At 38.7% G+C, this 24,657-nt stretch overlaps 1 protein-coding gene across 12 annotated transcripts in view; it reads right to left on the reverse strand.

Moving 5' to 3' along the window:
- The window catches only part of MBNL3 (muscleblind like splicing regulator 3), a 120,818-nt gene that overhangs the window by 34,534 nt on the left and 61,627 nt on the right, over positions 1 to 24,657 (reverse strand). For 8 of the 12 annotated variants that reach the window (XM_055564768.1, XM_055564774.1, XM_055564773.1 and 5 more), the window contains exon 4: positions 2,523 to 2,687. In XM_055564768.1, the coding sequence (XP_055420743.1) occupies positions 2,523 to 2,687 (165 nt within the window). Of the gene's footprint in view, positions 1 to 2,522; positions 2,688 to 10,218; positions 10,549 to 10,619; positions 10,841 to 19,218; positions 19,317 to 24,657 lie in introns of those variants that run through there. The other 4 variants (XM_055564779.1, XM_055564778.1, XM_055564775.1 and 1 more) reach the window with 4 other exon arrangements.

The following is a 24,657-nucleotide window of genomic DNA, read 5'->3' on the forward strand; positions in this document are numbered from 1 at the left end:
CAACATGCCCACAAGGCAGCTTTCTAGACCACAAAAGAGGATCATATCAACCATCTCGAGGTTAGCTTTCTGTACACATAATAACTGAAGAAATTAATCTTTCATCAGTTTATCACATCATAACAGCTATTGTTAAATAATCTACAAGGTAGAAAAGCAATTTCCAATTGTTCCCTGGGGTCTTCTAAGTAATGTCTCACGTCTTCTGCTATGCTACAAAATAAATAGTACTCCTGTGAGTCATAACAGTCATATTCTGCAGCCTGAAATTACCCTCATTGAAGAAAAAAGGGAAATGTATTCTATTATAGAAAGCATGGAGAATCAAATTAGAAAGCATAAGAAGCTGAAAAACTCAATGAATCTCTCACTGGACTCCAAAAAAGTCACTCCCTGATCAATAATGCATGAAGGGTTGAGACTTGGCATGGAGATACTCAACGGGAGGCTCAACAGAAGATGAATAGTCTGCCTTCTGTCTTTACCCCTATTTTACCCCAGGCCCTTGCTCTCTGGTTCTCTGAAATAGGGCAGTTGATTGATGTCCCTTGACCTTTGAAAAAATATAGGCTCCAGCTGCATACTAAATGCTGGGCTCAGGTGTGTGATAAAATCTGGCTCCTATTCTTTGCTCAGTCTGAAAATGGGACATCCCACAAGAGGCCAAGAGCAGTAACGGTGGGTAAAAGGCTCCCTTGCTTTACTCCCCATCTACTCACATTTTCTGGACTCACCAAGCATATTCATTTCTCTGTGGCTTTATTTATACTATTCTCAGTATCTAGAACACTTTCTCTTCCCTATCCCTTCAAAACCAAGAACAAACTGAAATGCTTCAGCGTTTGAAAGCTATGGACAGAGTTTGGAGGAGTTCAACCATATAAAGTATTACTAAAGGTCAAAGAGGAACTCCAGGGAGCTCACTGGTGACATTCTGGGAACGAATTTATCAATGTAATTAATCAGCACTGAATTCCAAGGCAAGTATTTTTGGCAAACGAGTAAACACATGAAATCTATTTATTTTACTTAACATTTTCTAGACATCCTGGAAAACGTATCATGGAACAAAATTTTAGTGACTTGTTAATGCCCCTAGGACCCGTTTTTTGCATTATTCATAAAGATGTACCAATTAAGGGGTGCCCTATCTACACAGATGTCCTTGAATTCTGAGAAACAACTTTGTAATGAGATAGGTTTTGCTGAGAGCAGACTGACCTACTCCCACACTTTCCTTATATCTAAATATTACATACATCTTTCAGTTTTCAGTGTGTTCATTATATAGTAGTCACCAATGAAATGGGTTACAAATAAACATAACACAACCCTTTCCAAGTACTAGCCTGATAATGGTTTAAAGGAAGTAGGCCAGCTGGAATTAGAATGAGACACCATGGAACCAAATATGAGACCTGGAAGAACTCAGTAGACAGGGACAGTTTTCAATTCCATCTCAAACAGTCTAAGGCCAAACTGCAACTGTATATTTTAAGGTATTAAGACAAAATGAATTCTCTGTAGGACACTTAAATCACTTTTTAAGTGATCCATTTAAACTCAATGATCCAAATACTAGACATTGGTCTAGAATGACACCAAAATATTAATTTCACCAAAGGGAAACTCTGTGGCTAGGTTAAGTTAAAACCCCCATCAAACACCTGGCCAGTATCCCTCAAGACTGTTAAGGTCATGGGAAACAGAAAGACCGAGAAACAATCACAGACCAGAAGAGAGAGCACAGATAGGATTCAAATAAATACACTGATACCCTGGATTGGACACTGTAACAGAAAGAGCACACTAGTGAAAAATCTGGTGAAGTCTAAAGAAAGTCTGGGGTTTAGTTAATAGTAATGTGTAGATGTCAGTTCCTTAGTTTTGACAAATAAACTGCATATAAGATATTAAAAGTGGGAAAAACCAGGTGATGGGTAATATGGTAAGTCTCAGTACTATCTTTGCAACTTTCCTTTAAATCTAAAGTTATTTTAAAGTGAAAAATCTATTTAAAAGTAACAACAGAACTATCAAAGAGCAAGGAAATTTATCTGAATTAATATCCTAAATTAAAAGGTTTTTATGTAATAATCATCAAACCTCCTCTCAAAATGTCCCTGCTCCTTTTATTAGTATTCTTCTATAAATTACATTTTTTGATTTATTAATTTACTGCATTGGGTCTTAGTTCTGGCATTCAAGATCTTCAGTTCCCTGAACCAGGGATAGAACCCAGGCCCCCTGCATTGGGAGCGTGAAGTCCTAGCCACTAGAACACGAGGGAAGTCCCTATAAGCTACATTCTTGGTGCCTGTAACCCAGTGTTTAAATCTCACACCTGATTGCTCCCTTCACATGCATAACATCTTTGCAGTGTCAATTAACATATTAGCTCGCATCCTCAATCCTTCGGTGACAACTTCCCAAAGTCCTTGCTAGGTTATTCCAGTGTAGATACGCACCCTCAAAAAAAGGACACACATATGCAATTTTGAAAAAGCAGAGCTGTGACTTACAACTGATGGCATCTGAGCATTTTGGAACATAAACTGCATGTGCTGGGTGAACATGGCGGCGGCACTCTTTTGTTGAATCAGATTGTTCCGTCCATTAATTTCCAGCTGCGTCTTCAAATGTGGAGGAGGGTGAAGGTACTTGCAGTTCTCTCTGGCACACCGGCCCTAAAAATGAAGGATTTTATTAATTGACATTAATATATTTAAAAATCTGGTGTGGCTAAGAAAATAAGAAAAGTTTATTAATCTCTTAGCATGCGGGATGAACTGTTATAAGTACTTTATGTGAATGAATGTATTCTGTCTTGATACACGCCCCCTAAGACTGATACTCTCATCATTTTTATCTTCCAAATGAGCAGATGAAGAGGAGTTGCACAGCTAACAAGTGACAAAGCCAGAACTAAAACCTGGTTAGTCTGACTCCAGAACTCATTCTCATAGCCACCTTGCTCTGCTCCACTTTGGTATGCATCAACTTACATTTAAAATATAAAATATCAGGGACAGTATATAATCATAACATTACAGACATAAATAGAAATTTCCCAACGTGAGACATAAAATCAAATATGATCTAGGATGTGGATCTACATATGTAATCAGGAAAAATACGGAAAAATGTTAAATATATACACATAATGTATCTTGTAACTTTTAGATCCATTATTCTGGACAATTTTGGCTCTAGAGTTCTTTTCCCTGAATCCATATAATGTGAGAAACTGCTTGAAATCCACTGATATTTTGTTAACTGAAGAGTAAATCTCTTCTACCTCACAGTTATGCTCTTCTTTCGATTCTAGAGGGAATGGCCCCGGATCATTTGCATAACTGACACCCAAGTATATTTGGGAGTGTCAGGTATTTGAATGTTTTAGAGATGGTTTAAGCACTTCCAGACAGGATCATATGGCAGTCCTGTGGAACCAAACATGGCTTTGGTGTTACGTAAATGCTGATATGGCTGCTAATTACGGTGTTTACTGTGTGGCAGCAAAGGATGTCAGTGACGCGGTATTTATCACATTGTCAAATGTGTTACGTTGTGTTTGTTTAACTCAAGTACTGTACAAAGCAGCTAATGATGATCCCATTTGGATTACTAAATCTGCCATAATCCCTTTAAGATAAGCACAACTGCAAGCCATTCTTTTTCCCACAGTTGCTTAGATGCTTTATAGCAGGAGCTTACTGGAGGGAAGGGTGGAAAAAAAAAAAAAAAGGCAACTTTTTTTGTACCCAAGAGCGCAAGTTGCTAGGCCACCTGAATTCCCAGGAGAAAATCAGTTCATCAAGTGTTTTCAACACATGCTATGAATTTTCCGTATTTATGATGCTTGAATGGACTATACTAATCACTCCTTCATATTTAGTTATCTTGTTATTAAAGCACTCCCGTAATTTCACTGGGAACAAGGTGTGGCCCTGAAAATTAGAGAGTTACCTATAATGTTGGGCTTCCCTTGTGGATCAGCTGGTAAAGAATCTGCCTGCAATGCAGGAGACTTGGGTTCGATCCCTGGGTTCAGAAGATCCCCTCAAGGCTACCCACTCCAGTATTCTGGCCTGGAGAATGCCATGGACTGTATAGTCCACAGGGTCACAAGGAGTCGGATATTGACTGAGCGATTTTCACTTTCTATAATGCAAAACCAGAAGCACTGCAAATGCTCTTTTAAATATCAGGTCAATGGGATGAGGTGGCTCTTTTACCTCCCCTGGCAGGGAACCGAGTATAACTTAAAACATAGCTTGATAAATAAAGGTAGCCACTATTGTTTTCCATTAGGCTTCTCATTCTGTTTCTCCAATTTGATCAATTTATTTTTAATCAAATTATTTATAAAATCAAACAATATCTTAGTTTCAATGTACCTTAGAAAAGAAAGCATTTATCGGTAGAGTTGAGGGTGGTATTAACCCAGTCCTCCTGAACTCATAAAGGTAGGAACAACCACATAATTTCAGCACATATAAGGACTGTAAGTGAAGTGAAAGTCGCTCAGTTGTGTCTGCCTCTTTGTGACCCCATGGACAATACAGTCCAGGGAATTCTCCAGGCCAGAATACTGGAGTGGGTAGCCTTTCCCTTTGCCACGAGATCTTCCCAACCCAGGGATCGAACCCAGGTCTCTCATATTGCAGGCGGATTCTTTACCAGCTGAGCCACAAGGGAAGCCCCAAGGAAATCCTTATATGCACTAAAACTGGCGGTAATGGAAGCCCCCCCACTCCATTAACATGTCCCCCTAAGAGAAAATGTTAATTCTCTTTACATCTACTGCAAGGCAAAGACAGTCACAACGATTTCAGTCTCTAGATTCTTTACCCAGCGTAACTGGGATTATCTGGGTCAAAATTAACAGCTCAGGGGAACTGGTGGCACGTGGAGCCTTCCACAGCCAAGCATGGCAGTTTTAGGGTTTCTCTTTCTCCTCCTACTTCCCCAAGGTAGAGTCCTAAATCCTCTGCTCTCCTCTTTAATCTCTTTCCCCTGGAGAAATAAAGTCCGGGTAAAGTTTCATCTCTCACTGCAATTGCTCAGATCTTAAATCTCGATCTCTATCTCTGACCTCTCTTCTGAATTTCAGGCCTTTTTTAAAATCACTAACTGCAGTTGCATTTAGAAATCCTGCCCCCTAACCAGCTCTAAATAACTTACTCCTGACCTTCCTTCTCCTTAGACTATCTTTCGTCTTCCTGCCTACTAGCATTTAGGACTATTGCTCCAGTTCCCAGGCTTTGGGATAGGTGCATAGCAGCATTGAAAAAAGAAACCAGGCTCTTGCTGAGCAGGACTGCCTTAGGATCACAAACCCACCTTGATAGTTTACCCTGACCAGTGGCAAACACAACCATAACCATTTAAATAGGACACAATCTGTAACCCACCCCCAATTAGATGAGGACAGTCTCTTATACTCAGGAATTCAAAACAATAGATTATTTTTTTGTAAAAAAAGGAAAAGGAATACAATAAGTTTTTGCCATTTGTTAACAGTTTAGAGGTTTTTTTTTGATTAATTTATTTTAATTGGAGGCTAATTACTTTACAATATTGTATTGGTTCTGCCGCGCCACGCATCAACTTGAATCCGCCACGGGCATACACATGTTCCCCATCCCGAACTCCACTCCCACCTCCCTCCCCGTACCATCCCTCCGGTTAGGGTAGAGTTTTAACATCATTTACATTGAATGTAATCAGAGGGGAGAGGAGGGCGGGAGAGAACATGGTTTATTTGGCCCATTTCCTGCCAATGTACAGATAAAGGCTTGCTACCTGCCTCTGTGCTTTTACATTACTGTCCTTTACAAATAATAAGTTTTCTTAAGTTTTTTCTTGGGAAACTAATGAGATTTTTACCAAGCAAACACAGTATACAGAAATAGAAAAAAAAAGAATTACACTTTAAAAATCACATCAAGGTAGGTTATAAAACTAAAGTATGGAATATGAGGCAGCCTAAGATTTTAAAAAAACTTACTCATCTCAGTTATGAGATTGTACTTGATTTATAAAGCATTCTTTTTTGAATGACAGAATCCATAATTTAATTCTATAACAATGCAAATGCACAACACTACCTTACCAGAGATTGCTGCTTATGTTAAAGAACGCTTATAAAAGAGAAAAAAAAAAAAAAAAAACCTGCATTTTCAATGGAAACAATAGATGAGACCAAATAGTTTAATATCAATGTTATCTGTGAAATACAATATTTCAAAAGAAAGCCAAGCCCCTTAAATTTTTTCAAAACAACTTTAGGATTCAGGGTAATATATTTATATGTACAACACTTGGTAGCAATAAATCTCCTCTGTATTCATTCTTCAAGACGCCCAAACTTAATTATAGGGCAAAATACTTTTATTGGAGTTGGGGAGGGGGTGGCAAACTTTGTTTTTGACATTTGCTAACATTTGCTTTTAGTCCCTGTAGGGGATTAAGGATTTCATAAGCACGTATGGATGAGATGGGGTGGAGGCAAAGGATGGATTTGCCCACCACAGTATGTAATCACTTATTGTTTTTCTGTCCTTTGGAAAACCAGTGACTATGAAGTTTTCCAGAGGCCAGCTAAGCACTGTGAATGGGCCACAAGACTATCACACCAGGTCTGTAACAGCCCAGAAGCTATCTTGGCAGAAAAATATCACCTGTTGGGTTTCCCAAGCCAAGTCAGTGGTGTCCAACCTCCTTCTAGACCCACAGGTTTAAGAGTTGCCATGTGCTCAGTGCAGACTCACAAAATTAAAGAAATCAAAGTGCAAGCTCATTTAGGCTTGCCTCAATTTCACGCATTTTCCATTTCCTTTGGCCTTAAAAACAAATCATTCTCATCAGATCTTTCACTGTGATACTGAGTCAAGAAAATAGCAAAGTGATTTGATAAGAAAGTGATTCTCTGCTGAAATCAGTGTTACTATATCTACATATCTCCCTGCTCCCCTATTCCATCTACTCTCTTTGAAAAAAAACACACCCAAAAAGCAGCACGGGGAGAAAATGACCAATGAAATTTCTGAAATACATCAAAAAGTTGATGACAGACAAAGGAAAAAGTTGCAGAGCATTCATAAAACCTCCAAAATTCAATCTATTCCTTTTCCTTACCTTCAGGCTTTTCACAGTACAAAGCCTTCGACTGAAAGAGAAAAGTAGCATTGTAGAGATTCAAATCCCACCTAAATCTTGGGAGTTTTGAGAATGAGTCTGTCAGAGACAAGACTTCCCAGGCACTTGGTGGTAGAAAACTCCTGTGAAAAGTACTTTTTTATGTTCATGAGACAAAGCTCTACCATCCATCAGAATAAGAAAAGGACCCCAGGAAGCTGAAAATTACCCTTTGTCAGTCACCAGTATCTTAACAGGAACAGCTGTTTGCAGAATGACTTGCTTCTTCAAATACATTAGGAATTATGGGAGGGGGGGAACCTCTCAAATACAATAATAACTGGATTACCTTTTCAAAGACATCTCATTGCTCTGCTATACTACCAAGAGTTAAATGTTAAATAAAGCCAACAAATAGGTGATTTGATTTCTATAAGAAAATGATTTCATTTTAATGATCATGTATTAAATGAAAAAACCTCTTGATTATACTGCCCAACTAAAACATACTTACATGCATGGACATGGATTCTCAGAGGAAGCAACAGTGATTTTAGAATAACACATGATCCGTACTAGGTTGCCTGGTTCCTACAACCATCACGGACCTTTTAAGGCTAGAAACAATCTGAAACAGCTAAAAGGCAACATCAACATAAACTGAGTATCAGCCAGATATCAACACACTAATGGCAATTTCCCACTTTCTTTCTCTTAAGAGTTGTTTTTATAAAAATGTGTATCCTCCAGAATTGTACCATTTATGAATACTAAGATATATGCACAAAAAGCATCCTTAAAATCTTAGATACAACTCAATTTAAACTTGGGATACAGACAAAAAAATCTTTCTTTAAAAAGCCTTTAATAAACCACTTCCTGAGTATACTGAAGGCAAAATTAATGAGGCTGACCGTCCCTCCACCATGGAGAGGGCAGGCAAGCACTCCACTGCCCCCTCAAGTCAGCGCTGCATCTCTTCTGAACTCTGCTTTCCTTTTTTTTTGTTATTGAAGTCTAGCTGATTCACAATGTTGTGTTAATTTCTGCTGTACAGTAAAGTGATTTAAGTTATATATATATATATATCTATATATTCTTTTTCATATTCTTTTCCATGCTGGCTTATCACAGGATATTGAATATAGTTCTCTGAGCTATACAGTAGGAGCTTGTTGTTTATCCATTCTCTGTATAATATTTTGCATCTGCTCATCCCAAACTCATGAACTCTGCTTTCTTGACATCCCATATACATATATAGAGGGCAATGACTTTGGTGCAAACCAGAGACCAAGTCTGAATAAGAAGCTGGGAGGAGAGCAGAAGAATTTTCTTGCCTATCTGCCTCAAGAAAGCTTTCGAATGGTGACCTCCAAAAGATGAAGGGAGGAGGAACTCAACAATCACACTGTTGTTCTCTGCAACAGCCCATGAGATAACCTGATTACCAGAACTGAAACATGTAGGGCTGAACCGGATTTTAAGGAACATCTCCTGCACCTTTATCTTACAGAGAAAGTGAAGGCCAAATTGATGATGTGGCTCGTCCTAATTAACAAGCAGCTCAGTACGGACAGAAGCCAAGTTTCCAGACTCTCACTACCCAATATGGATTTTCAGTTCAAATGACTTTCTCTATAAAGATTTTCCTGAAACCATGTTCCCACCCCCACTCCCCCATTCCCTTTTATCTCTCCCTCGTTTGTGCTTCCAGCTGCATCTTGTACTCAGTTTTATCATAGCACTTATCACTGTGTACATTGATAAATTGTTTGCATGCCTATCTCCCCATTTGACTTTGAGTTTGTTTAAAGGCAAGACTGTATCTTCCTCATCTTTGAACCTCCAGGGCTGTTTCTGTGCCTGGTGAATAGTGACTACTCTATAAAAGTTTGCTGAGTGGATAAACTTTGTGGGAATAATTTTATAGGGTATCACACTAAGCCTGCCTTAGAAGCCTAATTGCTTCTCTTGCTATTTCCTTCCCTAAGTTCTTTCTTCTTCCTCCAGAAGAGAACAATAGCCAACACATGACTGAGGCTGTTCCTGGTTTTCTGATTCAAATGAACCGTTATTTTATTCAGGTATAGTAAATAGTTCATTTGTTACTGCTTATTTTTTTAAATGAATATATACTCTGACATGTATGTGACCATCATGGCTGAAAACTCCTGGTCATTCAGTATACATTGAATCAGAAATGTTACGAACCCGAGGCATGCAGACACAAACCCTGGTATAATTCCCAGGGGTCTGTGGTCACAAGAACCCCCCAGGATATAGAGCCCCTACAAAACTGAATAAAGGAACCTGCAGCAGATTCATATTTAATCAGCACCTGGGCCTGCCCAAGGGGAGCACTGCTTTTCGAGGGTTGGTTTAGAATAAAGTGCCTCCTCCAACTGCTCCATCCCCACTCTTCATTTCTCTAACCAGCTGCAAGTCAAATTCCCTGAAGCTGCTTAGACAAAGGTGGAATATAAGGCTTTAGGATAATCACATCGGGTGAGGCCTTCCTGTGCATCTCCACTGACCTCTTACAACAAAAATGTTTCTGCTATGCTTAAGACCCATATTCAGCTGTATTCACGTTAAACATTGATTCTCAAATAATCATGAGCTTGAACTTTTTCTGAAGAACAAATAACACCAAAAATCATAGTTGCTGTTCATAGTGAAACCAAGCCTGCCTCCCCAATACCCCAGGTCTGCTCCCTGCCCACTTCCCAATTTTTCCCCCTGTGGTCTAACACCTTCAGTTGCTTAAGAAAAATGTGATGTCTGTTCAATATGTTCCTCAGGAATGTATCATCTCCGTTTACAAAACAGACAGCCAGAATCAAATTAAAACCCCCAAACAACTGAAGCACACAGGTACCGAGTTACCAAAAGTCATAGGCGTTTCTGATGCTAAGTATTCACGGAAGCTGTCTTTAAAGTAGTTGATGGCTGCCAACAGAAAATGTCATTAAAACACAGAAAAAGAGGAAAGAATGAAAAGAATGACATTGAATTTGTTACTCCAAGAAATAAAATACACAGAAAATCATGCACCTTCAAGAAGCTACTTACTACATAGGCTTCTTAGGAAGCAACATAAAGGGGTGTCTCCCTCCACCCTTAGGCAGTCAGATCTCTGGCTCTCAGCGTTGCCTCGGCTCCCTTTTCTGGACACCCGTCCAGTCACTACAGCGACTCAGAACCAGGACAGAATGGACACTGGCTGCCTGTACCCTTTCTTCCCGGCTAGGGCTTCCATCTGGGCTCACATCTAGGGTTGCCAGATTTATCAAATGAAAACACAGGACTCCCAATCAAATTTGAATTTCCCATAAACAAGGACTCATTTTTTTTAGGATAAGTATGCCCCATACGAAATATTATCTGGCAACCCTCTCCCTATCTATTCGTCCACTCCAGTGAGTTAAGCTAAATAAAGTCAAATCCTCAAAAACCCATTTACCTCCCTTTACCTTAAGGTCATAAGCAGCCCCCTCCATTGGAAACAGCCTAGGCCCTACTAGGCCTTCAGTTCCCCCAGAGCAAAGCAGAAGGCCCTCTCAGTCCCAGCTTACCTGACCAGCTGCAAGGAATTTAAGGAAGTTGACTGTTGGAGAAAGCAATTTTTTACTCCCTGGCTCCTCCCACCAAAAGCTTCACACGGCTCCCTACCCAGTCAGCCACTCCACTTTCCCAACCACTGTGGCGCAACAACTGTGTATTCAAATGACTTTGATGCCTGCCTGCCAGAGCTCCTCCTTTAGACTAGGATGGGGGGAGGGCGTGGTGAGTGACCACTGTGCCGATCTCCTGACTCTTTAAGTCTATATAAATTTTCTTGAACATATGAATTATTACAGGAAGAGGAGGCTTTTATGTTTTAAAGTTGTTTTTTTTTTTTAGCAGGGGGAGGGAGAGGAGAGCAGATTAACTTTCATTTCTTCAGTCCTGTCGGTGGCATACTCAAATTCAAGCAAAAGTCATCCAGTGAAGCCCAGGAAAACATCTGCTTAAGCATCATGTTTCTACAAGCACACAGAAGATGGATACAGATACATATTCACAACGTGCAAAAAACGGCATGAATAGCCATTATTTGCATAGATGTCTTTTACAGTCAAGCCTTGATTACTCATATTAAAACAGAGGCAGATATAGAGGAGCATGGTTAATTCTAATGAACAAAATAATATATTCAGGAAAAATGGCGATTCGTAACAGCCCCGCATGACAGACTAGGTATAACACAAAAGTGGCAGTGGTGAAAATTCAGGAATCAGTTATGAGACACAGTCCTGAATTTTTTTTATTAAGATTTCAGGCTCTTTTGTTGGGATTATCAAAGAGTCAGAATTAGTAAGATCAGAGAGAAGGAAATTGTACTTCACTGGGGAAGCTTATATGTTTATAGACAACATGTCATAAAAACATTAAATGGTAAAGCTGGAAAGGCTCTTAGAAATCAGTCTGTGTAATATTCCTAAGAGAGGAGGCTCAGAAACTGAGCTTCCTGGTGAAATACTTGTAAGGAATGGCACACTCTGTTCCCCTCTTGGAGATGAACAGTCCACCAGAGCTGAATAAAGGTTCCCTCTCAGATGTCCTAAATAAAGAAATCGGCCAGTCTTTAAGAAACACACATCAGTCGCAGAAACCATTCCCTCATTTTTTTTTTCCTAAGATACCCTGTAACATATTTCATTAGAGAATCCTTATGAAAATACTAATTTAATTCAACTTCCTCCTTTTAAAGCTCAAAGCAAGCCCCATGGCATTCAGTGAACTCCAAGGAACTGGATGGCCCGTTAAAATGACATTGAACATTTCTGTCCATATTTGATCTCCACACAGCTAACAAGATGGAGATTTTTCCTATGATGGCTACAAAGATCCCACAGTCAGCTTCCCAGCACCCCTGGCCAAAGTTGTAAGTTCTGCCAGAGCTTTCCAAATGGCTGCTGCGCTTTCTTCTTTTGTTTGAATGCTTCACTCAGGCAACTTTGAAAATCACAACTTCAAGCCTTCTCTGTCTAACTGGCTTTCCTACACTGTGACTTCTAACCCTTGAAACCATGCCAGTTACCTTAGGTTTTCCATGACTTAAGGGTCTCTAGTGAGTTCTAACGGCACTAAAACTTGGGAAGTAAGAAGGTATTTGGCAATCCCTTCAATTCCTAAGGGTCTTAGTTGTGCACTAAACTTAAACCTTGCGGTTTCCACTTGGCAAAATTAAATTTCCTGTCTCGAAGTAAAAAGAAAGTTTCAAAGAAGAATTAAATGTAGACTAGTATCTTGCAAACTGAAGGGGAGTAAAAGGTGAGAAAGGCGCTGATTATTGTTTAGATTTAAACAATTTATCTTTGCAGAGCTCAGTATGCTGCTAAGAATAAATTAAATAATTACATCTCTAGAGTCAGTCACTACCCCTCCACCCAGAGGTTATATAAAGGACAAATATAGTTATTGATTTACCTATGTATTTTTGAAATTAGAGGCACAGAGATGAAAATCAGTCCCCATCTCGCTCTTTTTCTTTTTCCTGAACATAAGTTTTCTTTCAGATAAAGAAATTTAAAAGCATACCAAATGGCTGTTTACAGGGTCTTGCTAAATTCATAAGTAGAAATATTTCAAACAACAAATAGAGCCAAATGTATGCACTTTAAAATAAGCATTTTTCTCACGCTCCTACCCAACTACCTAATTAGTAACAAATATGAAGCTTCCAAGCAGAAAGGTTTACTGGGTAACACGGACTGCCATGAGAATACTCAGAGGCATGGATTAAGTCTACATTTTGTTAATGATAATATATTTTTATCACCAAAAGTCCTGCTGAAATATCCCTTTACACTAACTTGTTATTAAAACTGTAGGCATTTAAGAGTATCAGACAATCTCCAAAGAAAGCTCCAAATTCCAAATGCAGTGTGTATTTAAATACAGTGGCTTTTTTTTTGCCAAGTGATTCTTTATTAGGCCAAGCTGCTGTTTTTGTTCTGACATAAAAACAAGCGGTTTATTGATATAAATTCTTTCTCTTTAAAAATAAAGATCTATTCTGCCAGGCCTGAATATCTACCAAATATACTGTTTCATCCAAAATGTATTTCAGAGATGTGAACAGAATTAGAAAACTTCTCGATGAAACTACTGAGACTACTTTTTTAAAAGAAATGCTTTAAAATGATCTTCTCTCAGTTTCACTTGGTAAATATGGCAACCTTGTTAAACTCACCTTTTGCTTTCAGCGAGCAGTTAATATTTGATGATGATGAAACTGTTCCTGGTATTTAAAGAACTAAACAAGGCCATCCACAAACAATGTAACTAGAAATGGGCTTGTTTAAAGAAGATAAAATGATAAGTGGAAGTTTTATGTTTTAAAATAAATCAATCCCTCAACTATAAAACTCTCATAGCTTTACAGAGAAGTTGAAATAAGACCTCTGCCAGAGAATGCCTATCTCCACATCTAAAACAAAGTGAAGCAAAGGACAGCGAAAGTTAATTAGTTTTAAAAAATCTATTAATTGTACTCCACAAGTCAGTTTAAGCAGTTAGAACAAGAATTATGGGGAGAACAGAATGCTTGTAAGGATGCAGTTTCTTAAAAATATAAACCCTCTAGAGCACAGCAAGGTTTTTGAGATCTAGTCCCTGCCTTTTAATTAGCAGAATCCTTATTCTGGTGAGGGAAAAGTTAAATCTCCTCTAGCTTTGTTGTGCCTTTCCTGAAAATCAGAATAAAATTAGAAAACTTCAGAAAAGGTGTCTTGCCGAAAGAGAGTCCAGTTTATGTGTCTCTTATACAAGGTAAACCAGATTTCATTCTAGAAGAATATTTGATCAAGTGATACAATGAAGTAAACTAGGCCATGTAAAAAAAATATATATCAGTGTGCTAATATTTCACACTTATTTTTCTCCTGAAGATACGTGGAGCATTTAACGTTGTTTTATGTTTTACACTGATTTTATATACTAGACTCTGGCATATAAGGTCAAATGACCCCCTTCAGATGCGAACTAATTCTGACCTTTTATGAGTGGGCTACAGAGTAATGGTATCTACAGGTTTAGCTCATGTTCCTTGGCATGTGACGATTATTGACACACATTTAGAGACCAGGTTGGGACCGTTGTAAAATTATATTTTCTATTAATTTCATGAAAGTAGTCATAATAGCACAACTCATTTGCGGGCTTTACTGAATGCTGTTTGGGTTGGCATCTTTTTCACACCATGTCCACTTGAATAACAGCAGACTTTGTAGTATATTTACCATATGTCAGACACTGTTCAAAGTGCTGTCTGTGCATTACCTCCTGTAATCTGCACAATATAACCCTAGGAAGTCAGTGCTCTACTGAAAAACTGAGGCACAGAGAGCGGAAGGAACACGCACAAAGTAACAGAAGTAAGGCAGCAGAGCTGGAATTTGAACAAGTGCACGAGCGCCTCCCATCATCTCGGTGTGCTAAACTGAAGAACGAGCTTGTTCAAATATTTCCAGTGTTCTGGTCACTATTTTCCCGTCTAAGATTATAATAAAGATTACATACCAACTGGCTGTCAGCTATGTCCCCAAACTATTCAATAGGTGAATGTATGCCAAGTGGCCTGTTTTGTTAAGTACCTGGGCATCTTGGGTGACTTGAGAATGAGTAAGACAAGGTAACTGAATGTCCAGTGTTTTTTTTACACCACATCCACCTGAATAACTTTACTGTGTATTTACCATGTGCTGGGCACTGTTCAAACGGCTTTAAACGCATTATTGAGTCTTTTATCCTAACCAAAGCAGAACAATTAGTACAGATATCTCATCTCTTAGCACAGCTTTTTAGTAAATACACAATAGGAATGTTGCCAGTTGGTCTGGAAGAAGCAGTGTCCTGGAATCAGGAGATGGGTTATGAAAACTTAGGCACAAATGACCACAGCCTGACAAGAGTAACAGTCCTGAAAACCCCATGGACATAGAGAACGGATAGAAGTGGGGCTCGGTGAAAGGTCTGGTTGTGTGCCTTTTGGGACTATTATTATTGCCACACTAAAAGCAGAATTAAAAACAAGAACACGGCAGGGCCATTTAGAAGCAGGTTTACTCAGACTACAAAAAGTGCTGAGGGCTGTAGGTTCAACACTATGACAAAGCAGGGAAAATCCCAAATAATGACAGAAGATTGAATTTATTGCAAAGAAGTACAAAGTGTTCTTCTGAAGCATTTCATTCCACAAAGAACACAGACAAATAAGAATTCACACACACCTCACGAAAGACATGCCACCAAAGGTTCAGTTTTAGGGGGGACCTGATTTTAATGACCAGAGAAAGTGCTACATGGGGTTGATGATATGGGAACCTGGGAACTAGGATTTGATGTTTTCAGTGCTTCCACTCGGCCTGTAAGCAAGAGTTATGTTTATTTTCTTTTCTATATGGTCAATTTATTTTTGGTTAAGTAAACATTATTTACAAAATAAGACTGAAGACTTCAAATGCAAATTAACATAGGGATACATCAGGTAAACATATAAATATGATGTCAACGTATCAATTCTATTCAATCTAACTTATCATTGAGGTTTTCCCACAGCTTTGAAAAGTCAAAATGTTCTAAATATTTGCTGATGATATATATAGTAGGGAATCTAGACCTTATAATAAGTGACTACACAATTAAACATGTAGAGTCCAAAAGGGTATTTATACTTTCAAAGACAATTTGATGGGGAAAATAATCATGATAAATAAAACCAATGGTGAAATGAATCTACTGTTTGGAATCAGGGCACCGGCAGTTCACCCTCTGACTTCTAATGCATTTATTCCAAGACAAAGCAGGAATAAACCTAAATTTTTAATATGAATGTAGTATTTTACTAAGTATAAATGTAGTATTTTATTAGGAAGAGGGCTAAACTGGGATTTAAGTGCCCTGGATTTTAATTACCTTTAGATCACGACTAAATTATTTTCCAAATCTGTTAATTAGTTTTTCTAGGAATAATTCCTGCTCCTACACACTTCATAACTACTTTGAAAGGCCAAAGGGAAAAAGTAAAGTTTAGTATGCTTTGGAGATCAAATCAGAAAAAAAAAATTTATTTTCATTAGTTCATTACAACAGAGCTGTGAATTTTTTCAAATTTGATAGATTACAAACTGTTTTACCATTTTATTTCCCCACAAAAAATAATGCATCATTATATGAGGAATCTTTGATTTTGTAATACAACTTATCATGTGCCTAGGGAGGGAATTTATATACAGTGTTAAAAAACCAAGGACATTTCTCTTTTCAGAACTGGAGACTGTTATACAGTTGCTGTCCCCCAGCTCGCTGGTAATGGTAGGTGAAAGAGCAGAGGGTAAAGAAGCAGATCCAGGCTTTAATTTCATCCTTGGAAATAAGTGAAAAGAGAAAGGAATTATTGCTCCCTTTACAACTGGCAATAAGCCAGTGCCTACTTAGAAGACAAGTTTATCTAGTCAAGAGGTACTTTTCTACTATTACAAGCTTCTTACTTTAAGATCTCACATAACACAAATTCACTATAGAATTAATAGTGAATAAAACATTCAAAGTAATTTCTATCATATAAAAAAGTTTGGAGTGTCACTTTTTTTTGGTTGGTACTTTTTATATTTTATTTTTGCCAAAACAGCTGTTGTATTTTATTTATGCTGTGCTAAGTTGCTTCAGTAGTTTCTGACTCTTTACAACCCCATGGACTGTCGTCCACAAGGCTCCTCTGTCCATGGGATTTCTCCAGACAAGAATACTGAAGTGGGTTGCCATTTCCTCCTCCAGGGGATCTTCCCAACCCAGGGATTGAACCCATGTCTTCTGTGGCTCCTGCACTGCAGGCAGATTCTTTACCACTGAGCCATTGGGGCCATCTATATCTTATTTATAACACAATGAAAATAATAAAATCAGGCAAGTCATTTTTTCCTAGAAAGTTAGGAGGATAAAGCAAAACAAATAACAGGCTATAAAAGATATTAATGGTGCTTAAAATTCTAACACATAATTAATTATCACAAAGGGATTTTGAATATGATTCATCTAAGTTGGTAAAATAATAAAAATGAATCTCATTATAAAACTGTTTCTAAATATTTGAACTAGTTTTTCATTTTTCTTGTTTTTCTTCTCAATAGGCCAACTGCTTAGAAGCCAAGAGCAACTCATATAAATGTGAAACATTTGAACATATTTATTCATTTATTGAATATTCTCATTATACTGAATACTATATTGAATATATTTCTATTATAAAGAACAATAAATATTATATACAAATGTATATTATATATACCATATACATATCTAGACCCTTTTTGTCCCCACACTTGCTGCATATAAAATTTTGAAAGTCCACTTGTGGCAGCTAGCGACACCTACATTAGAGCTTTTGGAGTATAAAAAAAAGTCACTAATCCTTCCAAAGTGTTACAATAGACAAATGATTAAAAGAATCTTTTTCTTTTCGGTTTCATACATTTACATACCAATGGTATTCTTGCCCAACTACCTGTGATGAGATGTTCCATGGAAAGTTTCCATGTGCGCCACAAAAAGAGGGTTCTGTGGTGAAATATTTTTTGAGAAATGCTGAGTGTAACAGAGTTGGACACAACTGAGCGACTGAACAGCAACAAAAGTAAACTGCTCTTTCGTGCAGTACGTCTCATGCAGTATGTCTTCTCTCAGCTAATAAGCATTGTGGTGCTCCCTGGGGAGAATAATATAACTTTCCCAAAGATATATGTCTTCCAGAACATGTGTCATTTTCTTTCCACCAGATCTGAATATAAACAATAAGCCAAGGATGAGGCCATTTGAAAAAAAGTGGAAAAAAAGAAAAAGCATTGAAGGAATAGTAAGTGCTGAGAATTCTGAAACTGAGATACATTATTCTTAGTTGATACTCTCCTGGACTGTTAGACAGTGAAAGTGAAAGCTAGTCACACAGTCGTGTCCTACTCTGCAATCCCAAGGACTGTAGCCTGCCCAGCTCCTCTGTCCATGGAATTCTTCAGCTAAGAAAACTGGAGTGGGTTGTCATTTCCTTCTCCAGGGGATCTTCCCAACCCAGGGATGGAATCCAGGTCTCCGGCATTGCAGGCAGATTCTTTACCAACTGAGCCACTGGTTTCTCTAAACTAGTGGTCCTCAAATTCGAGTGTTCAGGAGGGCCTTTTAAAACAGACTGTCAGATTCACCTTCAAAGTTTGTGATTCAGCAGTTCTGGGTGGGGCCCAAGAATTTACATTTCTACCAAGTTCCCAGGTGAAGGTGGTGCTGCCAGTCAGCCAACAACACTTTCCCAACACTGGGAACGCAGCTGTCTAATCCAACAATAGATTGAGCCATTTACTGAGCATTTTCTTATGTCGCTGATAATTCAGTTTCTAAAAGGTCATATCAAAGGGCTTTTGATATCTTAATTCCACATCTCTGACCTCAGTAATGATGTTAGCAGTCGCATAAAAGAAGGCCAGTCCAGGTCATGCAAAAACAAGGATTGGACCTCTCAAAATTCTATTGTACTACTAACACATTCATTTTCTGTTTACAAACGTAGAACAATTAGCTATGGAGATAAGTACTTAAGAGCTCTGTACTACATTGCCTACATTTGCTCTACAAATCTCCCCAGGGTGTGCTTTTGAAATGTTTGCTAGGTACCCAAATTTAAGCAGGCAGAAGACTTTCTAGTAAATTCTCCTTGGCTCTCCAATAAATTAATACCTTTACTACACTGCAGAAAGCACACTCATTTGAAAGCACTACCTCTTCTCTTCACTCCCAGAAAAGGTATTTGGAAAAAAAAGATAAGCTCAAAGGAAGGAAATACTTTTCACATCAAACAAGCAAACAACCAATGTTGACCACAGCACTTCAACATGGATAACCAAAAGGTGAAGTATTGGTAGACTCCCAAACCTCAAAGCAAGCACCAAAGTTCATCGGTTGTACCCTGCAGTGATGCAGTAAGGAAACAGGACATCCCATAAGATACGTTCTTCTTTTCATTGTGAAGAAAATAAATACCTTGCTAAGGAGTTCCAAGTATTCGCTATTCTTTCCCTTCTGACTAAGAGTAGTCTCAGCAGCACGCAGTTTACTTCTGAGTATCACCGGCAGCTTACTTAAACTGAAGCCCCCAGTTTGCAATACCGTAATGCTTGTAATACATTGACATGTCAAAAATAAAAAACACTCAAACAGCTTAATAAGCTGCAAATAAGAAATTTGGAAATAGAATTAACCTCTTCCCTTGCCCTCTCACTAGTTACACAACTACATTCTCCCAAAATGGCTTGGAAATGTGTCCTTCTTATAAGAAGGACACATTTCCAAAAACACCATTATCATGGGCCTAAAGAAGGCAATGGCACACCACTCCAGTACTTTTGCCTGGAAAATCCCATGGACGGAGGAGCCTGGTAGGCTGCAGTCCATGGGGTCGCGAAGAGTCGGACACGACTGAGCGACTTCACTTTCACTTTTCACTTTCATGCATTGGAGAAGGAAATGGCAACCCACTCCAGTGTTCTTGCCTGGAGAATCCCAGGGACAGAGGAGCCTGGTGGGCTGCCGTCTATGGGGTCGCAGAGTCAGACACGACTGAAGCAACTTAGCAGCAGCAAAGAATCAGAGTGATGTAATGGGGAAGGTGGTGGCAATTACATCAAAAACTTCAAAAAGCTAGATAAGGTTAATCGCTTCAGCTGGGCCCTAAGTGTAGCTCTGAGCTTTCTGATAACTACTGTAGAGAGGAAAATGTATTGAACTGCATTGTTCTTATTGCTTGATAAAAGAAAGTACATTGGTTAATAAGCACCTCTCTGTAACAAGACTGCTGGATACTATGGACGACACAAAGAGTAAGGCAGGGAACCTGCCTACAAGGAGTTTATACATCTCTCTCCTGCAATTGCAGGGGCCTGGGGACTGTTGCTGAGAGGGGCTCTAGCACTTGACAGTATGGGATAGAAATCAAAGGAAGACAGTGGGGTAGAAATCAAAGGTGGCTAAAATAGGGGTCTAGAGATGCTATTGAGGAGGAGGAGAAATCTGATGGGGAGAACGAGATGTCTCTGAGCCATAACTAATCACAGTTCTTCATTTTTGCTTAAAGGAAAGCCAAGGAGTTGATAATGGAGTTTATAATCTGTGATAAAAATGGCACAAATAATTCTCTCTCTGGGGGAGTCTCCCTTTCTCTATCACCCCCTCTTTCATTAGCATGTTATTTTATTCATTACACTTTCATTCTGGTTTTGTTTCAAATACATTATTATTAGAGCTGAAGTATTTCAGAATGAAAAGCCTCTCTCAATAGATGAAAGAAAAGAAGAAAAGTGAAGTCGCTCAGTCGTATCTGACTCTTTGTGACCCCCATGGACTGTAGCCTACCAGGCTCCTCAGTCCATGGAAATTTTCCAGGCAAAAGTACTGGAGTGGGTTGCCATTTCCTTCCCCAGGGGATCTTCCCGACCCATGGATCAAATCCGGGTCTCGAGCATTGCAAGCAGCCACTTTACCATCTGAGCCACCAGGGAAGCTATAGATAGATGTTTCCAAATTTCTCTCTCTTTTTTCTCTACAATCTCTGGCTAGGAAGTAATGTTATTATTTTTTTTTTCTTGTGTGTTTCTCTAGTAGGCGATTTGAGGGAGGAATAGTGAAATGTGATGATTAAATTTATCATGAATATTTCAGAGATGGAGTAAATGTCATGTGCCACCAGAGTGACACCTTTAGAAGTTGGGAAGAGTGAAAGAGAGTCTTGGCTTCATCTTAGCTGTCAGTCGCTTATTCAAATATGCAAGTTACAATTATGAACATTATTATAAACTATTAATGACATCAGCTGAATGCTGCTAAATACTTAAAACCATCTTAAGTTTTCTTCTTTCTTGAAACATTTTTCTAAAAATGTCCCAGGTACTTTTCTTATTTTTGAACTAGAGTCAGTTGCCTAACCCTGAATCATGTCTTGATTCACCCAAGGCCTCAGGATGTCTGTCCTGAAAAACTGAAATCACTATGTGAAATGGAGATGAAGATGGAGATGGTATAAGAGATTGAACTGACTGTACAAATATCAAGGTACAGCACGTAAGCCTAGAAATCCCTTTTAAAAATTCCATCTTGAAATTACTTTCACATTTCTCATTATTTCCCCATGTCTTTGAAAAAGCAGATTGCTTGGTACATTTATTTTAGAATGTCAATACATGGGCTCTCTAAGATTTTTTCTTTGCCTTTCCATGCTCAAACTCAAACTCTTTGGACTTTTAAAAGATCACTGTACATTCGGAACAGTCTTTATTGATTAAACTTTAAATATATAGTTTTATTGGAATAGGCAGTTACCTTTTACACAAAATACTTTTCTGCAGATTTTGACCTTGTACGTGACTCAGAATGACCTTATTAGCACTAATTGTGCTTCCAAGAATACCTTTACTTGCAAGGTAGCCATTTGTTGTGAAATTAAATTTCAAACATTTAAAGGCAAAAAATGATGCTTGAATATTACTAGCTTATCACACTAATTACTTTAAGATATTAATATGTTACAGTGCTTAGTTGTTCAACCGTGTCCAACTCTTTGCAACCCCTCCTCTGTCCATGGTGATTCTCCAGGCAAGAATACTGGAGTGGGTTGCCATTTCCTTCTCCAGGGGATCTTCCCGACCCAGGGATCAAACCCAGGTCTCCTGCACTACAGGCAAATTCTTTACCATCTGAACCACCAGGGAAACCCAAGATGTTACAGTGGCCACTCAGCAATTTTTTAAAAAATCCACATAGAGGGTCAAAGCACTCAAAATGCAACATTTGGAGAGCATCCAAGGTGCTTGGCCAAGGAACATTTCTATAATACTAAGGGACAGAAATTCACAAAAATCAGCATTCGGTAGGCCATCAAATCTAGGTTAAAATGTGACTTAGTGAGGAATGTTGACACATGGGTGTACACAATTTTCATTCATATTCAGGTAAAAACTGAACTGGGAGTAGAAATATAGACACACGTGAAGAGATGACTTGGCACCTTGCAGGGGAGCCCATATTGGTTCTTCCTCTGTCAAAATGATGCAACAAAGTGGGGGAATGTTTAATTCAATGAACACTTTTCAAGCTCCTAATATGTACTATGTGTGCCAGGCACAAAAGCTGTGGTGGTAAATGACATCATCTAATGTGAAACCCCCCAAAAGTCTGAGAAATCCTCACTTCAAATGTGATGAAATTGGATATTGAGGTGAACACAACAGCAGTAGGCAGAAGTAAAATTTCAACCCCCTCTTATTTAACCATGTTGACTTGAACAACATCTCAAACCCATCAGTGGCTTTTCCTTCCCACTAATTCAAGTTCTTATCATTTCATTCCATCAATATGAAGCTTTCTAAGCTTCAACAGGAGCTTTCTAGGCGGTTCCTCTGTCGCCAGTCTCTTTGGCTCTATCCACTCATCTTACATAGGCTGGTGATGCCATTTCTCTACTTAAAAATTGTCAGATTCCTCAGAGCTACAAAATCAAGTTCAAACTCCTCACTTCCTTTTAAGGCTACTCCTCTACCAACATACGATCTACACTTCAGAGGCTGACTTAACACTCAACTCCCCAAATCCATGCTACAGTTTTGCCTCTGTCTTTGCTGAGGTTATCCTTTCTGCCTGGAATCTCTTCCTATCCCTCCTTCCAAGAATATCTCACATGGTACCACTTTCATGACTCTTTCTTTAACCACCACAGCTGGGTGTAATTCCAGCCCTCCGCCTTCCCCCTTGGATTCTTCTCATGATTAGTTTGTACCTGGCTTATGGCACATAACACAAGCAGCTTCCTACTAGGAGGTCAGGCAGGGACCATATCTTCCACAACTTTGCATTCGGTACAGTCCTTGCCTAACAAGTAATGCTGCTGCTGAGTCGCTTCAGTCGTGTCCAACTCTGTGCGACCCCATAGACAGTAGCCCACCAGGCTCCCCGTCCCTGGGATTCTCCAGGCAAGAACACTGGAGTGGGTTGCCATTTCCTTCTCCAATGCATGAAAGTGAAAAGTGAAAGTGAAGTCGCTCAGTCGTGTCCGACTCTTAGCGACCCCATGGACTGCAGCCCACCAGGCTCCTCCGTCCATGGGATTTTCCAGGCAAGAGTACTGGAGTGGGGTGCCATTGCCTTCTCCGTAACAAGTAATAGGTTTTAATAAATATTTGCTGAATGAATAATTTCTTTCAGGAATTGGGTGTATATAGAATTCTTAATGGATTTAACAGGACTTTCAGCATCAAATGATCCCTAACATTTAAAATCCTTGTAGTAAACCATAATCAATAAGCCTACAAATTGAGTGCTGCTCCGTGCTCTTGTATGAAGAGAAACAGAGGTAGGAGGATTCTCATGACCACACAAGGAGCCCTTTTTAGAGTTGTTATTACAAGGCAGCATTTTCTATGTTTATTCCATTTCTGATACCATGATTCACATCAAACATTTCCATGGTTACATCTGTGCTTCACTGAAGAAAGAGGTATTTATGAAGACTACCTCTAAGGCATCTTTGAAAGACAAGACAATATTCCAAACCATATACAATGGAATATTATTCAGCCATTATAAAGAAGGAAATCCTTTTTTGGCAACATGCATTTACCTTGACAACTAGACACAGAAAGACAAATACTGTATCCTTTCATTGACATGAGGAATCTGAAAAAAGCCAAAGCCATAGAAATAGAGTAGAATGGAGGTTACCAGGGACAGGGGAGTAGGGAAAATAGAGAGATATGATCTAAGGGTACAAACTTCCAGTTATAAGATGAATATGTTCTGTGGATATAATGTACAGCGTCATAGTGAACAGAGAGAGTGTTAGTCACTCATTCATGTCTGACTCTTTTGTGACCCCCATGGACTATAGTCCTCCAGGCTCCTCTGACCACAGGATTCTCCAGGCAAAAATACTGGAGTGAGTTGCCATTTCCTCCTGAGGAGATCTTCCCAACCCAGGGATCGAACCCAGGTCTCCTGAATTGCAGGCAGATTCTTTACCATCTGAGCCACCAGGGAAGCCCATAGTGAACAAAACTGTATTATATACTTGATAGTTGCTAAGAGAGTAAGTCTTGAAATGTTCTACAAAAAGAGTAATTATATGAGGTGACAGAGGTGTTAACTAAGCATATTGTGGTAATCATTTCCCAATATATAGTTGTATCAAATCATCATGTTTTATACCTTAAACTTAACCAATGTTATAGGTCAATTATATCTCAATAAAGCTGGAAAAATCCTTTCTTTGTTGTAGTGCTAGCAGAATAAAAATAAACAAAAAAATTTTTTCAGTTGCTTGGAAGTTAAAATTGAATTTGCGTCCATATAGAATGCTTTTCTGGCTAAGAGAAAAAGTGAAATAACCAGGAAATTGCAAAAAAAAAAAACACCCTCTAGAGATTATGTTTTTACAAA

Source organism: Bubalus kerabau, chromosome X (genome assembly GCF_029407905.1).
Source record: "Bubalus kerabau isolate K-KA32 ecotype Philippines breed swamp buffalo chromosome X, PCC_UOA_SB_1v2, whole genome shotgun sequence".
Classification (NCBI taxonomy): Eukaryota; Metazoa; Chordata; class Mammalia; order Artiodactyla; family Bovidae; genus Bubalus; species Bubalus kerabau.